General features: G+C 38.2%; 1 protein-coding gene across 1 annotated transcript in view; it reads left to right on the top strand.

Moving 5' to 3' along the window:
- ASXL3 (ASXL transcriptional regulator 3) overlaps positions 1 to 21,656 on the top strand; it is a 164,958-nt gene that overhangs the window by 138,337 nt on the left and 4,965 nt on the right. Inside the window, exons 12-14 of the mRNA XM_054583813.1 lie at positions 11,299 to 11,395; positions 13,275 to 13,380; positions 18,269 to 20,225. Coding sequence (XP_054439788.1) covers positions 11,299 to 11,395; positions 13,275 to 13,380; positions 18,269 to 20,225 — 2,160 coding nt within the window. The remainder of the gene's footprint in view (positions 1 to 11,298; positions 11,396 to 13,274; positions 13,381 to 18,268; positions 20,226 to 21,656) is intronic.

Genomic DNA, 21,656 nt, shown 5'->3' on the forward strand with positions numbered 1-21,656 from the left:
CAAAAAAATTCACTGAAGCCGAACACAGCCTCTCACACCACCACCAGCTGGTACACTGATACAGATGGGTTCCTAGAACACTCCCCTAGTGGGGAAAGCCCGTACTACAAAGGGCCCACCCTCCAGAAGGTAACTCGGTTTTTTGGGGTCCCCCCTTATATTTTGTTTCATGGTTGGTTGCTTTTTTTTTATATTCCTCTCCCAAAGGAAACATTGATGAAAATATAAGAGAGATCATCTTTTAAGACATACACACATTGTCAACATGCTCAAATTTTATTTATATGCATTTGGATTAAATAAAATAATTTCTCATCAAGGTTGATCAGATTGTCCCGAGATATGGCCAGGAGTTGTCCACAAAGTTCAATGAAAAAGATAAACCATAAGTATCAAAACATACTTCTTTAGTTTTGAGAAGTTGATTAAATCTTGTTCTGTCAATAACTTTACTTTTTTCCTTTGATGTCTTTATTTCATTATTCTAACCTATGTTACCACAGGCTACATTTCTTCTGAGCAGGGCTGCTGAAGCATTAGAGACATTGTAACACTTTGAGTAGAAATTCCTCCCTTTGACGTTTGAAAACAGGATGATTCTGAGGAAAAGAGGCAGAATGTAAAAATGTAGAATAATGTCATTAGGGAGGGATTGTTGTTTTTAATATTGCATAGAAGTTAAGGAAAATCCCATGTTAGCATAGTAATTGATGCTCCATAATTGAAACCTTTTAAGAATTAATATCAAGATTATATATTTGAAATATATTTCTAACATATACATTCTTCAATATACAATACGGTTTTTACTGTTGCCAATGCTGAAGTTCTTTTCAGCAATTAAGAGAAAACCTTTTTTTTCCACATTCCTAGCAAATTCCCTTCTTCCTTTACTTGGGGTCAGAGAAATTGCTTGCCAGCATGTCTTGCTCTTAGGGATGGCCTTACAGCTTCTAATTGAACATCTTCTTCTCAGACTTGTAGGTCTGAGCAGGTCATCTGGTAGAAGTACATTTCTCATGGGACGCACAAGAGATTTCATTCCAAAGACGACCGTTATCTCAGCCAAGTGGTTAGCTGGCTTATAAATTGTGTTACTAAAGGAAGAAGAAAATTATATATATATCGTATGTGTTTGTATATGTATGTATGCGTGTACACACATTTATGTATATATGTGTGTAGCGATAGATAAGGATAAATGTCTGTACACATACACATAGTTATGTTTATATGTATTTTTTAATGAGGTTATAGTCAGTTCCCACAAGCTACTATGTTATAATCTTTGGTTTTCAAAGCCCTTTGTAATTTACATACTCACATCTCATTTAATAATTAAATATTGCTGTGTACTTCTTCTGCACACTCCTCTGCCTGGAGAACTTCATTCTAGCAAATTGCACCTTTACTAGTATGGTGGAGCTCACGTCTCACAAATGCTTCCATGCTGAACTGTATTCCTGGTGATTTGCAGTAGTATGATTCCCCAAAGGAACAAGTAGTAGAGGGGGAAAAAGAAATCAGCTCAGCTCAGAAGAGGGGCTTTTATTACAAATGAAACTCTTAAAGCCCTATAATAATAATAATGACACAAAAAGCCTTCCACTTTCATATTGAAATGTTGACTTTTGTTGGTAATATTTTCTTTCTGAGATTTCCCTTTTGTTCACGTCAGCTTAACTTCATGAATATTTTTAATTTGATGAAGGGAGGATAGGAATAGTGTAGCTCCCCCCACCCTTTAATGCCCATATAATTCCAGATAGTTTTGATTACAACTTTATAATGATAGTCTCTAATTTTTAAGAAAAATTGTTATACGGATTTATATTTTGATAAAATTTTTAAAAAGGAGCGTCAAGTAATTGTTTCAAGAGGTGGGCTTTGAAACCAAGGTTGTTTTAAGCTTGTAGACAGAAGCTTATTACATCATCTTTTACATGCTGTTACTATTTTATTTATTTTGAATATTTGGTTCTTGCAATCTACTAAAAATTATTCCATGTCCAGATCTCAGAGATTTTGGGATCTAGTATCTAGCATGTGCAATTCATTGTGCTCCGTTTTTCTCATTTGACTGCTCTGACAATGATACTTTCACAACATTTAATGCATCATTTCCCACACCGTATTCTGGAGAACACTTGTTCCATGAAATATTGATAATTTTTCTCTGAGAGGATTACAAGGTTAAAAATTTCAGGAAATACTGAATGATGAAAATATTCTTAGTGGTTTAAAACAAAGTCTAGCATCCTTGACTGATATAGTTCAGTCCTTTGGGCATTGTTTAGCAAAACGAAGGGTCACTGGTTCAGTTCCTGGTGAGGGCGCATGCCTGGGATGTGGGTTCATTCCATGGTAGGGGCATGTGCAAGAGGCAACCCATCGGTGTTTTGCTCTCATATCGATGTTTCTCTCCCTCTCTTCCCCCCTCCGTTTCCTGCTCTCTAAAAAGAAATAAGATTTTTAAAATAAATTAAATTCTAGCATATCTGAGAATACTTATAATGAAAGCTATTTAACCATATTTAGTAAATATAGACTATATTTATTGGACGCTGGACTCATTTTCCCTTAGGATAGGTTACCCATTAAAATTAAAATTACCTATTAAAATTCCTCTTTTGAAAAGCACAGTTTAAGAAATATTGTCTTATAGCAATTTTGGAAAAAAGCATTCAGAAATTATTGGGCAAATTGTCTTTAGTATATTATTGGTTCTGGCTCCTTTACTGATATAATCTCTCTCAGCCACCCTTTTTTATTTGTATGCCTAAATTTATGCTTACAGAATTACATTTACTCTTACAGATACAACTTGAGTCATACCCTCAGATCAGGGGGTAAGTGGCTCAGTGATAACAGTTTGTATGTATAGTTCATCTGCTCATTACTCTTTTACTGTGGCATTCAACTCCTGGTCGGACTCTCAATGCCGAGGTTGGCTTTGCTCTAAAGACCCTCTTCATTGTGTTTATTGGACAAGAACTGACATAGTACACTGCACAAAGTGTTGACCTAAATAATTCCACACACTGGGTACATATTAGCACATACACAGTACACATCATTTTCTCGAAACATTTCTCTCCTTGCATCTATGATGCTGTTTGCTCTGATTTTCTTCCTATCTCTGATTGGTTTTGCTTAGTCTTCCTAACAGTATTAATTTTTCTGCTCATCCCTCTGTGTTGGTGTTCTTCAGGCCTCTGCTTTAATCATTCTGTCTTTTGTTGATTCTTCCTGTGTGTTATCATCCATATCCATCTTTTCAAGTATACTTTATTTACTAATAGTTCCTGATTTTCTGGGTTTAATTCCACGCTCACTATGGGGCTTCTTGCCTTAGTCTGGGTTACTGATTAGGCCATCTTTACTTAAATGCCTCCAAGATCTTCTTATATTAGCATATCTAAAGAAAATCCTATCATTTCTTTGTCCAAAGCACCCTCCTTGTGCCTTTTCCTTTCTTGACGTGTGCTGCCAGCATCTACCCAGTTACACAAGCCTTGTTCCTGGGAATCATCTTTCATGCCTTTATTGCACTCACCACTCACAGGCTCCCTCGGCCCCATCAATTCTGTTTCTGTACCTCTCCTGAATATATGCATCTTTACTCTCACTGCCTGAACAAACTCTCCAGCATTTGTTCTTGGGCCTTTGCTTGATGTTTTTTGAAGGAGTCCCTGTCTTATCTGGGGCATTCTCTACACACATGCAAGACAATATATCTGAGACATCTATGTGGGATTACAATCAACATTTCAACCTTAACTGGTTTGAAACCAAACTCCTCTTCCCTTAGCCTTCTCCATTTTAATAAATAGCAATGTCCTAATTTTAATTGCCGAGGCCAAAAGTCTTTGGTGTCGTCCTTGTCTGCCCTCTTTCTCTCATGCCACACATCCAATCCATTGTCAAGTCTTGTTGGCTCAACTTTCAAAATCCAATCAGAACCCAAACATTCCTCACCACCTGGACTACTGTCACCCGAGTTCAGGCTACTGTCATCTTTTTCCTGGAGTTTTGCGATAACTACATAGTCGTGTCCCTGGTAAGTTTTTATCTTCTGAAACTATGCTGTCTGATACTAGCCACCTGTGGCAGTTGGGCAGTAGAAATATGACTGATCTGAATTGAGATGTGTTATAAAAATGCACACTGACTATTGAAGAATTAGTATACAAAGAGAATGAAAAATATCTCAGTAATATTTCATATTATGTGTTAAAACAACATTTTGGATAGGTTGGATTATAAATAAGAATTTCACATGTTTCTTTTTACTGTTTCAATGTGATTACTAGAAAAATTAAAATCACCTATGTGGCTCACATTTATATTGCTTTTGGACTGCACTACTCTGAAGTCTTCCTTAAACACAGCAGTCAGAGCAGTCCTTATGGAATGTCAGATCTTTTCAGTTGTTAGGCCCAAGTGCCCTGAAGGTTTCCCAGCTAACTCGAGGAAAAGCCAGATTTTTCACTGGGCTACAAGGCCTCGCATGATCCTGCTCCCTTACTCCCATTCCTCCCACACTCTAAGGCCTTTCCAGCTCTTAGGGCCTTCTCACAAGTCCCACCTGAGGGCTTCTGCACTTATTTATTTATTTTTAAATATTTTACATATTTATGTTTAGAGAGAGGGGAAGGGAGGGAGAAAGAGAAGGAGAGAAACATCATTGTGTGGTTGCCTCCCACACATCCCCAACCGGGGACCTGGCTCGCAACCCAGGCAATGTGCCCTGACTGGGAATTGAACTGGCGACACTTTGGTTCACAGACCAGCACTTGGTCCACTGAACCACACCAGCTAGGAGAGGGCGTCCGCATTTACGTTCCTTCCTTCACTTGGGCCACTCTTCCCCAGACGGCTGCATGCCTCACTTACTCACTTCTTTCAGGTGTTTGCTCCAACGTCCCTTTTCAATGGTGAGCATTAGACAGGCCCATCCCGAGTGCCATGTCTAAGGCAGCAGTCCGCTTACCCGCACACACTCAGCATGAGCCTTGTCATTGTGTTTTGGCTGCACTTTGAACAGCTCCTCATAGTCTGTAGAATGAAGTCCAAACTGCTTAGTAAATCTAGGTGTCCCATTATTATTGTTACTTTCTAACTCTCCAGCCATCTCCTACTAGCCCTCTCAGCAGCCCACATGCCCTGAATCTTCTGAATCACTCACAAGAAACCCAAGATAGGAAAAAGGTGATAAAGAATATGGTAGAGGGTTAAAGGATTTTGTTAAATGTAATTATATTCTTGTACAGAATTAACATTCATTGAACTTCAAACATTGGGAGGTATGCAAGTAACAACAACATTTTAGCCCTTTGAATTCCACTGGCATTCACCCCGTAAAATGTGTATTAATATAATCAATACTAAAGGCAAATGATATACTCACCAATAGTTTAAATTTTTATTAAAGGATCTCTATATGAATGTTTCCCTTTGCTAATATTTTTCTCTGTAGTAATTAGTATGGTCAGAGTTTCCTCCTTCTAAAATAAAAGGAGACATAACTTATCAACAGCTTAGTTAGACATTTCATTATAAGAGAGAAAGGGGAGTTTTTAGAATGAATATTTCTACTGTGGATAATCAGAAAAACAAGAATTTAAAGCTCAGTGATAAATAAATAAATAAACCTTTCAGAAATGTTTATTTTTTCCAGCTCATTAAAAGTTATGTCTTTTGGACAGTATTTCTTATAGGCCATAAAATTAATAGTGTATTTTAAAAGTTTTATTGGCATGTATTTCCTAAGTCTAATTGAGCCATAGTGTTTAATTGTGCTGTCTCGTATAGGCTGGAAATCTGGCTGTTGATATTATTTTTCTGTCTTAAAAGACAAACATTTTTCTCCAGGGCTAGTTTCCATATTCTTGAGTCTGTTTATTTCACACTGCCTTGCATTTTCATGTGCTGATCTTGAGAATCTGTCAGAGCTAATCTGAAACTTATTTCTTCGTGTCTTAAAATCACGCTGAAATTTCAATTAATAACTAATCATGTCTCTGGCCTGGCAGAATATGTGAAACTGAAATCCTGCTTATCAGCTACTGGAGTTAAATTTTAAATCTTTACACAAAGCAAGGACAATAAACATTTATTGAGTACCTGCAATATACAAGGCATTGCATGGATGCAGAGTGTTAGAAGGCACCAAATAGATCCTCAGAGGTAGAAAATTCTAATCTTTTCACAATGCCTTGTATAAATGCACTTCATAGCAAACAAATTCCTTTACCTTTTCAGGGAGCTTGCCTTCCACTTACTAATCTATTTAAAATCTGTGCAATAAGAATACCTCTTCCCTTTTACTCTTCCTAAGTCAAGTTGCTTTTACACAAGGCTCCCAAACCATAAGGACAAAATATTCAGAGTCAGTATTCACAGAAAATTTCAGACTTTGTGGAGGCATATCATTCAGTTGGACTATCTTCTCATCTTTACTGTGTTTGCTAGACATCCTTGGTAACAGTCCTCAAAGACCTCTACTCAAGCTCAGCTGCCTTTTTCATTCACCCCATCTCCCAGAGTAGCTCGTGCATGTTTATTGTGTCCTGAAATATCCTTCCAATGCCTCTACCTCTTCACTCCTGAATCCCTTAACCCTGCCTAGCGTATCCCTCAGATATACCTTCTTCTATCGTCTTTTATGGGCATATTTTATTACCCTTCTAGCAATGTCTTTGTACCTCTCTTTTCCTCTCCATTCCATTTTTTTTGTAGCTAATAAAGTCATCTTTTTATTTATTGATTTTTATTCTGCACTTAGGAATATATTCATTTATTTTAGAGATAGAGGAAGCGGGTGTGGAAGGAGAGAAACAGAGAAACCTTGATGAGAGAGAAACATTGATCAGTTGCCTCCCATACGCGCCATGACAAGGGGTCGAACCTGCAACCTAGGCATGTGCTCTGACCAGCAATCCAACCTGTAACCTTTTGGGATATAGGACAGTGCTCCAACCAACAAAGCCACACATCCAGGGCTAAAGTCATCTTTTTAAAACACAAATCATTTTAGGCTTTTTCCCAGACTTAAACCCTTTTAGCAGTTTACTACTCCGTGGAGCAGTGGTTCCCACCTTCCCCCACCATGGAACACATTGAACATGGCCATCAGCATACCAAGTAAACTGAGGGGGAAACCTGGACCTGGATGCCACTAACCTTAGGCCTCATGCTGATTCAGGCCCTGTGGCAGGTTTACTTTGCAACATATTCACTGGGCCACCTCCACGGAGAGGATAAACCCTACACTTAGATTTGGTGACATAGGATTCTCTCCTGTTCTTTCCCTCCCAGAGTGGAGCCTGGAACAAGTCTTTGAGCCCAGGTGGCATGGCCAGGCATTGGATGGTATGAGACAAGGAGGGGAGAACCGTCTGAAAAACTGGGGAACAAATCTACTGAAGACCCTCTGAGAAAATGTCCCACAGAAGGGCCGCAGGAGAGTGGGACCTTCTGCCACAAACCCTTGTCTCCCATGAATTCAAGTTGTACTAGGGCCAGTGTCTGCATGTCTCGGCTGCATGTGCATGCCATCTCAAAGGCCTGGCATTTCCGAGCAGGTCCTTGGTTTTATCAGCTTGGGCAGGACGAGTGTGTTGCACTGTTTACCCTGGCAGCTCCGGGCTCATGCAGGCCAGGTGATACGGAACAGAGAATCACCGGCATCCAGTATTGTCTTGTCTCCTTCAGTACCAATCAGACATTGTTTTGCCTCCCGTTAAGTCCACTCTGTCCTTAACCCTTTAAGGAGTGGATGCTCATGATATGTTCAAAAGGAAAAAAAAAAAAAAGACTCGCGACCAGAGGGTTAGTGTCCAGCTAGCTGCAGGCTCTGCTACTCTCAAGCTAGCTCTGAGGCTGGGATTAAGGTTTACCATCTCCCTTCTCTGACACCCTTTCTGATTTTCCTCATCCTCGGCAAGCATTTCTGCTAGTTTGCCCTGGGACATGGCCCAGGATGTCATCTCTGAGGAGTCTGAGCCCTTGGCTACCATTAGTCCATGGAATCCATGTTCACTGTTTCCAGCAGGCAGGGAAGCACCAAGCGAGGTCCCATGAATCCCCAGCATCCCAGCATCCTTCTGTCCGCCCCGCTCTGCTCTATAGTAACAATGCTTTTTCCTCATGATAGAACTGATTATACCGCCTTCCCACCAACTCTATCTTTGCTTGCTGATGCACCAACTTGAGAGGCACAAAGGAATCAGGCAGAGCCTTAGTTACAGTGGAGCCTTTACCATGTCCACTAGTGTGATAGGTCTCAACTGGAGATGATTTCACTGTAAGAGACATTTGGTGATGTGGGAAGATGGTTATTAATTGTCACATCTTGGAGAGGGGTTTCTGTAGGTGTCGAGTGTATAGAGAACTGGGATGCTGCTAAACATCATACGATGCACAAGACATGCTCCCACAATAAACAAGTATCTAGACCTGTAATGGAATGCAGGTCCAGCTGCCTGCTGCTCTGAAAGCCAAAGCAAGGAGGCAGGTGCTGAGGTAAAGGAAGGTGGTTTGTCTGCAGATGCTGGCCACCTGGAAGATGGGGACTCATGTCACAAAGTCCATCTTCTGGGAAGATGAGGGACTCACATCTCAAAGCCAGTCTCCTGGGAAGATGGGTTACTCACGTCTCAAAGCTCATGTTTACCTCTCAGTGGAGGCAGAGATTCTTATAAGGAAGCGGAGGGGAAGAGAACAAAGGGATCAAGGAAAGGGATGGAAAAGTTCTCTCCATGCAGACTAACGCAGCCCTTTCCGATGAGGCAAGTGACAGTCCCGTATGCGTCATCCTGGTTTTGTCATCCTTGATTCATGTCATGCTGACTTCATATCATCCTGACTCCAAGGTTGAAGTTCAGCAAATCTCCTGAAGCTAGGATGACTGAAGGTCAGAGTTTGTATCTTCTGAAGTTAGTCCCTAAGGTTCTTATACAAACATGATGTTTATTTACAAGATGAGTCAGAGTCAGCACTTACAGAAACAATGTCAAAATAATTGTGGGGTAGGTTACAACTTCCCACCATTACAATTTTCTACTGTTACAGATCTAAATGACACTAGTGTCAAGGTTGAGAAACCCTGCTCTATGAGAAATGATTTCTCCTGGGAACATGGACTTCTGCTCCCAGATAACCTAGAGCTGTGGATACAGGAAGTACACAGTCTGCCAGTGGTTCTCTGGATGTGATGGTACAAAGGTTCATTCATTCCAGGCCTCATTCCTGGACCCATGTATTTTAATTTTTGTGGACACAACACCAAATGACATCCATTGTTTCTGTGCATATACCGCATTCCAGAGAATAGTGTCCCGAATTGTCCAATCAGAATATGGGAATGTGGGACATTAATGTACTCACATCTTGGGGCTGCGGTAAGACCGTGAGATGGGGCACTATCACGGGAATATAACTGTATGTCACTGCTGTGCTGTACTCTGGTGGGTGGAAAGTATGTACAAAGACCAGAAGCATCCACTGTATGTAGAATATATTCAAAATATGAAGTTATAAGCTTTTCCTTTATTGCCACTGTATTGTCAACACCCATACAGGTACCACATGCATAGGTTCATATGAGCAGCTTAATAAGTATCTTTGAATACAGATGAAATAATTGAGTGAGTAAACAATAAATCAATGAATGAATGAAATTATGCTGAAATGTTTCAAGTGTATTGAGCGTTTTAGTGTTTCTTAGATGAAGAAACTTAGAATGAAACTCGGGTGAATATTTTTTAGATGAAGAAACACCAGGACTTCAAACCTATGGCTTTTTACAGCTGTCATGATGGGAACATTTGGCACATCTCTCATTCGTTCACAGCATTTCTCTTTTCTGAGTTTGATGGATCATTATCCAGATTAGAGTAGTTAATATAATGTTTACTCTTAGATTCAGGGTTCTCCTCTGCCCCTGAGTGGTTGTTTAGCTAACCCATTCATGAAGGCATTATTTGAGTTAAATTTTAAAATGAGTAGTGTGTCAATGAGTAAAGATGGAGTATAGGCAGGACCACAAACAAACAGAAACATGGGGCTAAGAAATCTACGAGTGCATTTTCTGGTCGCAGTGACTAATTCAAACTTGGGATCTATGAAGTATGCATATGGGCATAAGAGGAAATCTGTGAAAGTATGATTAGAGCTGCAATTTGCCAGGCCTTTGAGTAGCAGGTGAAAATAAAACATGTTCACGCTTTCATAAACAGTCTAGCTATTGATTGTCCATGACGCCCTGCCTCTGCAGCATAGCTCGGGCCCTCTGACAGTGTGCTGTATGCTTTACCCCTGAAACCATCCTGTGCAGCTCTGCCAGCTTCTCAAGACCCTGCGCCAGGGTCACCTGTGGCATCGAGTTCTACCTAACCGTTCGCGTTTACCTCTATGTGTCTTCCCCTCCCTTTTACTTTCTGCACCTCTTAATTCCCACCTACCTAATGCTGGCATTGTCTAACTATTGATGTGTTTTATCTTCATTCTCCAACTGTCTAAGAAACCAGTCAAGGACCAGACTAATTCATTCTCTCCCCTACGTCAGCAAGCAGAATGCATGCACGTATAAGATGCAGTAAATAATTGGAAAGTGGAAAGCGTCCAGTATGATAATGCTTATCTGAATCTCATGTGAATTAGAGTTTTTTTTTAAATTGGTATATTTGAGGAAAAAGATTAGTATTATGTAGTTGCACATATTTTAATATTTCTTGTATACCTGATTTTGTGTGCCTTTGAAGAGGTGAGAAAAGCAGAAGGGGAACAGAGATACATGGGACAGTGTGGGCATACTTGTTCTGGTATGTTTCAGAACTGTTTGTGGTCTAAACCTCTGACAGCAAAGGAATTCAAGTGATCAGGCCAGATTTCTTTAGTTTACACATATTTTCACACAAATGAATTGGAAATTTCATTTAAAAAACCTAACCTAAAGGTGTAAACATATTTAATTTGGTACAATTTAAGGCATATTAGAATAATAAACATATAAAACTTATTTTGATTAAACCACGCACATTCATTATACTCACCACCAATAATAGAAATGCCTAATAAGGATTTCCTTTAAATTGATGTATGTTGTCATTATAGCAGTCACTGTAAACAGTGCACTTTTCATACTAGGAGAGTTGTCTTTTGTTGGGTTCCTCTCCTCTTTCCTACCTGCGGTTTCTCTCTCACACACACATCCTCAGTTTCTGCTTCTTTCCTGCATACTTTTGCTTTGAGTTATTCTTGACAAAATCTTGTTTTTGTCGGCTTATTTCCTAGATGGGAAGTGATGGAATTTTACGCCTCAGTACTTCAGCTCTAAATAATGAATTCTTTGCATATGCAGCACAAGGATGGAAACAGCGACTGGCGGAAGGTAAATTCCTATTTCCCATTGTTATTTGACATTTCTGAGCACATGTGCTGTATTGAGCTTTGCTCCTTTCTCTGGTTTCCAAGTCTGTTTACCCCCTGAAGTGTACTTTAATTTAGTAAAAATTCACATTCTATTCCAAATGACTTCATCAATTTTTTGTTATACTTGGCATTTTTGATGTCCAATATTTTTGAAGAACACATGATATTATCTGGAACATAACAAATTTTGATAAAACAAGATTTTGAGGGGGGAACATTAATTTTAGTTACTTGTTTGACACATTATATATTCTATCAATGTCCCGGGGAGTAAAGAATCTTCCTTCAATACTTTCTTCCCTTGAAACCACCACTTTACCTTGTTCTTCCTTTAGTCACCAAGCTTCTTGAAAGACTAAAAAATACCCAGTGCTCCACATTTTACTCTCTCACCCACTCCAATTGTTATAGTTGGGTGTGAACCCACTATACACAATTGAAATAATCTCTCCAAGAAAGTAGTGATGGCTTTCCACTGGCAAAGTCCGGCCTCCCCTTCTCAGTCCTTACATTTAATATATTTCTCCTCCAATATCTCATTTGCTTTTCATTTCATCCAATTTAAAACTATTTTCTGTAGGCATTCATAATATATTTAAATTTGCTTCCTAAAGCTGCATTTCAGACAGGCATGCCTCAGCTTCCTTTTGGATCTCCTATTCTTTTTCATCAGAAGGTAAATAAATGTTAATATCTCCACCTTTCTCTTTCCTAATAGTTTCTTTCGTAACTTACACATATTTGCTCAGCAGCCTCATTCAGCCTGCTATTATGGCCCATATGCTGAAAACATTCAAATGTGACTCTAACTCCCCTTTTCTGTTCCTCAGTGTTCTAGTCCCAATGCCTACTGGATCTCCCCAGCTGATATCAGGCACCTTAAAACCAAAGTGCCAGTGTTAAACTCACTCTCTTCCCTGTAAAATGTGCTTTTCCTTCTGCCTTCTCAAGCTTAACATCACCACCATCTCCTCACAGCTCCTCACTTGGAAACCTTGATGGTATTTTTGATCCTCTTCCTTTTCCCCAGGTCCATCTGGTCATAAAGTGTTAATTGTGCTGTGAGTCTGAATCCTGTTCGTGGTCCCACAACTACTGACCTGACTGTAATTTCCACGTCTCATTTATATTTCGTAGGCTCCTAGGCGGAGTCCTTCAATTACTTCACCCTGTTTCTTACTGTTTCTTTGGCCCTATTTCTCCCTGTTGAACACCACCGGAACCTCCCTCTGTGTCTTATAGGAAAAATTCAGAACTCTCTTGAGAACAAACATTGGGTAATTGGCCTCAGCCTACCTTTCATATTTCATTTCATTCTATATGCTACTCACAATTGGCCCCTCAAAAGAACATAAATGTACATATTCTTATCTCTGTGCCTTCTGAGTTAATTTCTTTATAAAAGCTAGATCACCCTTCAGAAGCTAACTCAAGAATCACTTCTTATACATGGCCTTCTCTAATTGATTTAGGCAGAATTAAGTGCTTTCTTTCCCTTACAGACTTTAACTACATGTATTCTATACAGAGCTTTTGAATTATACTATAGTCAACTGTATGCCTTTTTTTCTCACCAGACTGACTTCATTAAGGACAGTGAATACACACTCATTGACAGCCCAGAGCATGCAGTACATTTGCTGAATGTTTTAGAGTTCATCTGTGACTAAATGACTATTTAAGTGATGTTCATAAAAAGAGAAGCTGTAGAGATGTCAGTACTCAGCTGGTAGTTTTCAACATCCATAAAAGTTTACTCAAATTAATTACATGTTTTCTTTATTAATTGGCAAAAGATATGACCACTTTTACTCAATATATGAGCATTTTCTTTCTAGGAGAGTTTACTCCAGAAATGCAATTGCGGATAAGGCAAGAAATTGAGAAGGAAAAGAAAACAGAACCTTGGAAAGAAAAATTCTTTGAAAGGTTTTATGGAGAAAAGTAAGTGCTAGAGCATTTTTTCCTCATTTCTCTTAGAAGGAAATGAAAATGTAATTCTCTGCTTCACATAGCACACTCATATGCGGTAAAACTTAATAAACCTGTGATAAAAAGCAATAGTCCCTCAGTGTAAGAAATTGTGGGTAAAATTATAGTGGCATATCAGCACTTAAATTTTTAAAAATGCATTTTCAAGGGTTTACAACTTGTCCGTGAAAATTCATTTTGGACTGAAAACAGCATGAAATTCTATAGAAGTCAGTTTTGGCTTTCTTAACTGGATTTAGTAAAAACCTCCTGATTTTTATCCAAGTATTTTTATTAATGAATACTTTAGACATAAATAGTTTTAGACACATTGAATTCTCACATTTTCCCAAAAATGTTGACTGTGCATATATACACTCTTGTTTAGTCTTTATTCTGGGGAGACCTTGAGGTGTTACCCTTTACTCTATTTGTCTTCCTCTTCAGGTGTAATCAGTTTTTAACTTACTGGCATTTGTGTGTGGTGTGTGTGGTTCTTTTAAAAATAATACCAGCCACACATAAATTTGATAGTGACTGAACTAAATGAAAAGTATTTCTCTGCTGCTTCACGGTTAGCAGGACATACTCTACTTGGCCAGAATAAGAGTCTCAGAGACAATGAGATCTTTAAGAAGGGAGGAGAGATTAAGAAGGTGACAATTAACAGTGACCTTGGATCCTCCTTTGTGGAGGAATTGGAGCTTTACCTCCCATATATACAATTAGTGTTTGGAAGTTGTTTTGTGTAAAAGATACTGAGGTGGTTCAGGTAACAAAAACTGTAACATTTGATCTAATTTCACAAAATTCCCCCTGTAAATGGGGGAAAAACATCAGAAGAAATCTCACATGATTGCTCTTCATGAAAAGAATCATATGACGAACGGTCTCCTCACCCAGAGTGGGCTAGCCTTTGGTGAATTGTCCTAAAGCAGTACTCTTGAGTAGGAAGGCTTTTTTGTTGTTGTTGTTTAAATCTTTACCTGAGTATATGTGTGATTTAGAGAGAGAGAGAGAGAGAGAGAGAGAAGGAGGGAGGGAGGAGATGGGTAGAGAAAGAGAAAGAGAGAAAGAGAAAGAAATATTGATTGGTTATCTCTCATATGTGCCCAACCAGAGATCAAACCCACAACCTAGGTATGTGCCCTGACTTGGATTCAAACCCACAGCCTTCTGGTGTACAGGATAATGTCACAGCCAACTGAGCCTTCCAGCCAGAGTAGAAAGGCTAGTTTTCAGTTGCTGTCCTGGGACCTTGCACAAATAAATATATTTAAGCAAAACTCAAAGAATATATTACTCTCTTTTTTTCAAAAATTAAACATGTGGCAAGTTAATTATATGCCTTGTATGTAAGCACTAGCAGTATTACTTAAGCCTGGCTGTCTCAGATCCTCTTTGGAGCATTTAAAAATAGATATAGAAGGGGAAGCATGTCAAGGAACATGTATAAAGGGCCCAAAGACAAAGATAATGGGTGGGGGAGGATTGAATGTGGGAGATGGGGGGCAGTGGGTAGGGCAGGGAAAAATAGTGGGGGAAAGGTAGAGACAACTGTAACTGAACAACAATAAAATGAATGAATGAATGAATGAATGAAAATATAGATTTTCAGAACCTACCCCAGACATAGTGATTGGGAATCTCCAGGAGTTGAGCCCAGGAATCTGTATTTTTAGATGCTCCCCAGGTCATGCTGATACCCAGCAGGATTAAAAACCCTGGAAGATGACTTTGAAGATCATTCAAAGAGGCCTCCCTCGCCTTTTGTCTAACAAAGGGAATGTTGGGAGCAGTCTTCAGTAGTGGCAGAAGCATAACGGAGGTAGTTACCTCCAACACACTGGTCCTGAGTTGTTATTGTGTGTTGGGCCCCTTCTTTTATTAACCCTACAACATTTATCCAACATCTCCTCTGTGCTAGATGCCATCCTAAATTACAGTGCTCCGGTCATCTGTCAGGCTGCCTAGGCTCTGCACTCAGAAAGCCTGCATTCTAGAGGCCGTGCATTGTAGGCAGCTTTCCTTCATTCAACAAATAATCATTGAGCATACTCTGGCTCTCTTATAGCTTTGCAAATATTATTTCACTTAATTCTCCCAACAATCCTATGCAGTGGATATAATTATTATTCTTATATTTAAAAAATGGTGTCCGAAAGAGAGGGACAGTGAAACTTAAATTTCCAAGGTTTGCACTGTATGGCTAAGTAATTTGTTCAGTGTCTTAACCCTGCAAATTCTTTTCAGAAAAATTTCACAGACATACATTTTACATGAAATTGGGGGGCTTCACAGACTCCTACAGATACCAGGTTAAAGGTCTCTGCCCTAGAGAATGACAGCTACAACGCTGTGAGTAAATAAGACTCCTCATCACTGCTCCTGAGCTCCGAATACAAACAGTTCTCTTACTTAACACCTTTCTTGCTGTAGTTTTTTCATGGAGTTTCTGTCCCCTTAAGTCACTGAACTTCTTGCTTTTTTCTGTCTTTGATTTCATATTGGATGACAGATGTATTTTGGACACTTCATTGACTGTCCTAATTTTATTACTTTTAGATTACCCACATGTTCCCATTATGTGGAGGATTTTTTCCCCTCGCATCAGATCATTTTCAGTTGACTGATAACATGTGCCTTTTCATTGTTCTGAGTTTTCCAAAAAATGTTGCTATCCAGATTCATCTCTACTTAAGATCTGTCTGATTTCTTTTTTGCTCTTTGTTTGAGAACATGATTATGGTTCTTATTGGCTTACTCTGCTTGTAGTATAGTACTGTTGTATATTCATTTTAGTTACATAGAAATCACCCACGTATATGCTAACTCAGAGTTACAAGAGTTGGTCTGTTGGTTTGCAGTTTAGATTTCTGGAGGGCAGGGTTTTCCTTGGTGTGGTTATGCTGTGTGCTATAAGCACCTTTCTTCTATGCCTTATGCCGTCTTAAGTCTATTTTCCCATGAAAATAATAAAATGTTGACATAGTCATATTTTACCCAGTGCTGTTTTCTGTGTAGCATATATATCATATATTAATAATATTTAATATATTTAATAATATTCTTAGTAACCAACTAGCAGAAATTTAGCTGCCAGCGGATAGTTTCTGCACATTCTACACTTAATCTAGCATCTATCAGTATGGTATCTCTGCTTGTCCTAGACCCAAAATATCTTATTTACAGCTGATAATTATGCTTTAAATTTATCTATAATGTAGTTGTTCTGTTCCTCTAAGTATAATATAGTTATAAATTATAGCTTAATTTGAACCCATCTTAGGGAAAGTTGAAAGAAAAGAGACTAACTATAAAAGCAGTCTCTTTATCTTCTTTTCAGAACCTTCTGAATTTTAGAGATCAAATACCCAAAAATTGTATTCAGTTTTATTTCCCTTTCCTTTTGAGGATGTAAGTAAAAGGTAAAGATCTCACTGAGGTATTTTCCTGCACTGATATTACTATAGCTATATTTCAACTATGTGTCTTCCTCTGGAAATGTTCTCTCTTCTCCTTATCTTTGTAATCGCCATGGTATTTTAGTTTAACTGTATTTAGAACTTCATATTCCTCTACCATCTGATGCTGATATTGTAACTTAGCATGACAGGAAATAGAGATTTATAATATCTTTGACTGTAATTCTGATTAACTTTGCCTTCTTATGACCTGAACATTAGGCTGGATTATTTCTTAATCTTCTTAACATTTCTGTGGAATATTTTTACCCTAAGAGATCTGCATGAAAGAAGTTGGCCTCACACAAATGTAATCTAGTAGAAACAACTCTGATGATCCTGAATATGTGTGTTATTCTTTCATGACATTTCCATGTTGTCTTAGGTTAGAGATACTAACATAAGGTGATTGAACAACACTTCTTTAATTGATTTAAGATGACTTAATCTGTGGAAGTCATTTCAAATTTAAGATTTTTATAACATACCCATCTTCTATTGATCCTAATTATTTAGTTAGGTTGCATCCTTTGAATGCTGTTATTTTCTATTATAATGAGAGGTTTCTATTTTATGACTTAAAGAATTTTAGATCCTATACATTTTTTCACTTTTCTCCTGTATTTTAAATCTTTCATAGTATGTGATTTTCTTTTTTTTATTATTGAATTTATTGGGCTTACATTGTAGGTTTATATAAATATGTAGGTGTAAGGTGTAAAATTCAATAATATATCATCTGTATATCGTACTGAGTGTTCACCACTTCAAGTCATGTTTTTTTCCATTATCATTTATCCACCCCTTTACCCTCTCCAGCCTCCACTTACCTCCATTTCCCTCTGATAATGACCAGCCTGTTGTCCATCTATAAGCTTATGTTTTATTTATTATATTATATTATATTGTATTATTATATTTTTTGCTTAATTCCTTCACCTTTTTCAGTCATCCCCCTACCTGTCCCCTCTGACAGCTATGAGTCAGTTTCTATTTTGTTTTGTTTTTTTAATGGACCTGGAGAGTTTTATGCTAAGCGAAATAAGTCAGTTATAGAAAGACAAATACCGTATGATCTTACTTCTATGTAGAACCTAGTGAGTAAGTAATTTTCTTATTCCTCTTACTAACTGTCAGTAAGGTTCATATTTCTTGGCTTACAGAATAAAACTCTATAACTTTCTTGACCACAAATAGTTTATTTTAGTTATGATTATATAGTAAGTAGGCAAACCAAGTCATAAACTAATTTATATAAATTAAGCATGTTACTTAGTGATTGTTTAGTTAATTCAATGCATTCACTTTTATTGAGTACTCTGTTTGTGAGAGATCCAAGTTGTACCTTTCACATTTTGTGGTTGGACAGCAATTTAATGGTTCTAATTTCTGTTCAGGTTGGGCATGTCAAGAGAGGAATCTACAGAGCTCACTTCTGGACCAAACAATAATGGAGCTGAAAGTAGTTCTTCTTGTGGGGCCTCTAGTCTTCCAGGTCTTTCTTCACAGACTCCTTTGGAAGAACAACAGCCAAAAAGCATGAAAAGTCCAACTTCTCCAGAACCTGATTTCTGTGCTACGCTCTGCCCTATGGTAGATGTAGGTAAAGATGTAATGGCTGAATCAGAATCAGAGGATATCTTGATCCCTGAAGAATCTGTGATTCAGGAGGAAATTGCAGAAGAGGTAGAGACTAGTATATGTGAGTGCCAGGATGAAAATCACAAGACAATACCTGAATTTTCTGAGGAGTCTGAAATTCCGGCCAATGCTCATGAAGAGCCCCAAACAGCACTTCCGGAAGACAATTTAGAATCTTGTGTTGTGATGAATGATGTTTTAGAAACTTTGCCTCCTCTTGAAGTTAAGGTGGAAGAGAAATCAGAATCTCCTCAGGAAGAAATGTCAGTTGTTATTGATCAATTAGAAGTCTGTGACTCTCTTATCCCTTCCACTTCATCTGTGACTCATGTCAACGACACAGAACGTAAGGAGCCAGAAACTGCACTAGAGACCAGTACTTTAAAAATGAAAACAGGGTCATCATCTTTAGAAGGCCCATTTCCAAATGAAGGAGTTGCTGTAGATATGGAGCTACAGAGCGATCCTGATGAACAGCTTTCTGAAAATGCTTGTATCTCTGAAACTTCCTTCTCTTCTGAGAGCCCAGAGGGAGCCTGTACCAGCATGACATCTCCAGGAGGGGAAACCCAGTCCACTTCAGAAGAATCATGTACTCCTGCCTCCCTTGAGACAATGTTTTGTTCTGAGGTGTCCAGTACTGAAAATGCAGACAAATATAACCAGAGAAATCCCACTGAGGAAAACCTTCATGCATCTTTGATGTCAGAAATATCTCCAATATCCACTTCACCTGAAATATCAGAAGCATCATTAATGTCCAATTTACCTTTAACCTCTGAAACATCTCCAGTATCAAATTTACCTTTAACATCAGAAGCATCACCTATGTCTGATTTACCTTTGACATCGGAAACTTCTTCAGTGTCTTCCATGCTTCTCACATCTGAGACCACTTTTATATCCAGTTTGCCACTTCCTTCAGAAACATCTCCAATTTCTAATTCTTCCATGAATGAAAGAATGGTGCACCAACAAAGAAAGTCACCTTCCCCATCTGAAGAACCACTCTCCCCACAGAAAGATGAAAGTTCTGTGCCTGCCAAGCCCCTGGGAGAGAGCCTTCTGACTCAGCAGAAAACTTTATCAAATACTTCTGAGCCCATCAAAATGGGTTCTTCTTCCATTGCTCATGAAACATTTTCATCGGAAGAACTACACAATAAGACCCTGAATCAGCAGCCTTGTAAATCACATGCTGAAACAGAGAAGTCCTATCCTGCTTCGATTCCAGAACGTCCTTCTACAGAAATCATAAAAGTTAAAAATCATAATGTCCTGCAAAGAACAGAAAAGAAAGCGGTGTCTTCACCATTGGAATTGTCTCTCTTTTCTGAAGAGACAGAGAGTAAAGGAAATGAGCTCCCATCAGCTAAATTACAGGACAAGCAGTATGTCTCACCAGTGGACAAGGCTTCATTTCCAGAAGGCTCTAGAAATAAAACACATAAACAAGGGAGTTCACAGAATTGGTTGGAGACCTCATTTACTTCCAAGTTGTCAGAGCCCTCCAAGTCACCTGATGGGACGAGAAATGAAAGTAGAGAATCCGAGATATCAAAGAGGAAAACGGCAGAGCAGCACAGCTTTGGAATCTGTAAGGAAAAGAGGGCGAGGATAGAAGATGATCCATCAACCCGGAACCTATCATCCAGCAGCCCGTCTGAGAAAGAGCCGCCTCCGAGAGAGGAACCGAGGGTGCCGCCTCTCAAGGTATGGTATTTCAAAAAAAAAAAAAAAAAAAAAGAAAAGGAGAAAAAGAAAAGAAATAAAAAGCTATTCTATAGATAGGCTTTTCTATGTAGAGACTTAATTTTTCAAAAATAAATAATGTTCTCTTCCGTCCAGGTTTTATGTAGCAGTTGGTAATCTAATATTTCCAGTACCAGTCTAATATTAAATGATCTTTTTAGACTGTGATTGAGTTCATATGCTAGGTTTAGATACATGTATGTGTTTAGACTTCAGCATTTAAGGAAAAAGAAGTGGGGAGAGAGAACAAGGCCTGGAGTTGCCCACAGGCCACTGCGATCCAGGGTCTTTTGGGGATTTCCAGGTGTAGGACAGAGACTTATTAATAAATAAACCTGGGAAAATTTGAAAGACAATTCAGTTCAGAAAGTTCAGAAGAACTGGAGAAAGAAGTAGAAGTTAGAAGCATGCACTTAAGGATTTAAGGTACATATTGTCCCTTTATTAATTTTCCTACAAACATTGAACACCACCACTGCCTAGCAGAGAGGGACCTGGCTTGGGAGAGCCCCATTAAATATTTCTTAAATAAGTCAATGAAATTGCTTTGTGAACCCTGAAGGGAAATGCTGGGGATATATAGGCATACAAATACTTTTTTCTTTTTTTTAACTTCCAAGATAGTAAAAGAGGTATTTAACTTCACACAGAAAATAAAACCTGTAGAAAAACATTTCTATTTACTTTCTTTTGATCCCAGTAGATTTTAACTCTCAGAAAACAAACTTTTTATATAAATTGGCTCTGCCTAATAAACATAAAATTGAGTTTAATTAAAAAGAAACTCTGTTTAATAAAAAAATTCTACCCACTATAATTTAAACTTTTTTGGTGTGTTCATCTGAGTCCATTTATATTGTTCTACAGTAAATGGATTATTCCATCACGGAGTTGGTCTAGAATTCTAAACATACTCAAACTTTGTTTTTCTTAATCTCTTTCTCTTTTTTTCACTGTGCTCTGACACCTTTTAGGTGTGACTCATGATCTCTATAAGGTTGACTTTTAAGAGTATGCTTGTCGTTATTCTGTTTAATAAAGCAGTACCTAGTAGAGATTCTAGAGATGTAAAAAATGAACATAAAGCCCTGCTATGCATTTAATTTCTGAAGCAGTGGAAAGAAAAATATGAGCATGATTTTCTTAGGAAATGTTTTTAAATACTTTATGTAAAGATCAATAAACAGGTAGACCCTATAAGTATATTTGATGTTTGACCTTGCGTTCTTGCTTAAGTATATCTAGGCTTAATTTTTAAAATGTTTTTAATTTTTTAAACTAAGGGAAATATTTAAAAGGAAAAACTGAATCCCTTCTCTGAATTCATCTTTTCTTTGGAACATCTGAATTAGAAGAGAGACGTCACAAGTTTGACAATGAGAAGTGAGATCG

Source organism: Pteronotus mesoamericanus, unplaced genomic scaffold, assembly GCF_021234165.1.
Source record: "Pteronotus mesoamericanus isolate MK-2021 breed Mesoamerican mustached bat unplaced genomic scaffold, CSHL_Meso_final contig_74, whole genome shotgun sequence".
Lineage (NCBI taxonomy): Eukaryota > Metazoa > Chordata > Mammalia > Chiroptera > Mormoopidae > Pteronotus > Pteronotus mesoamericanus.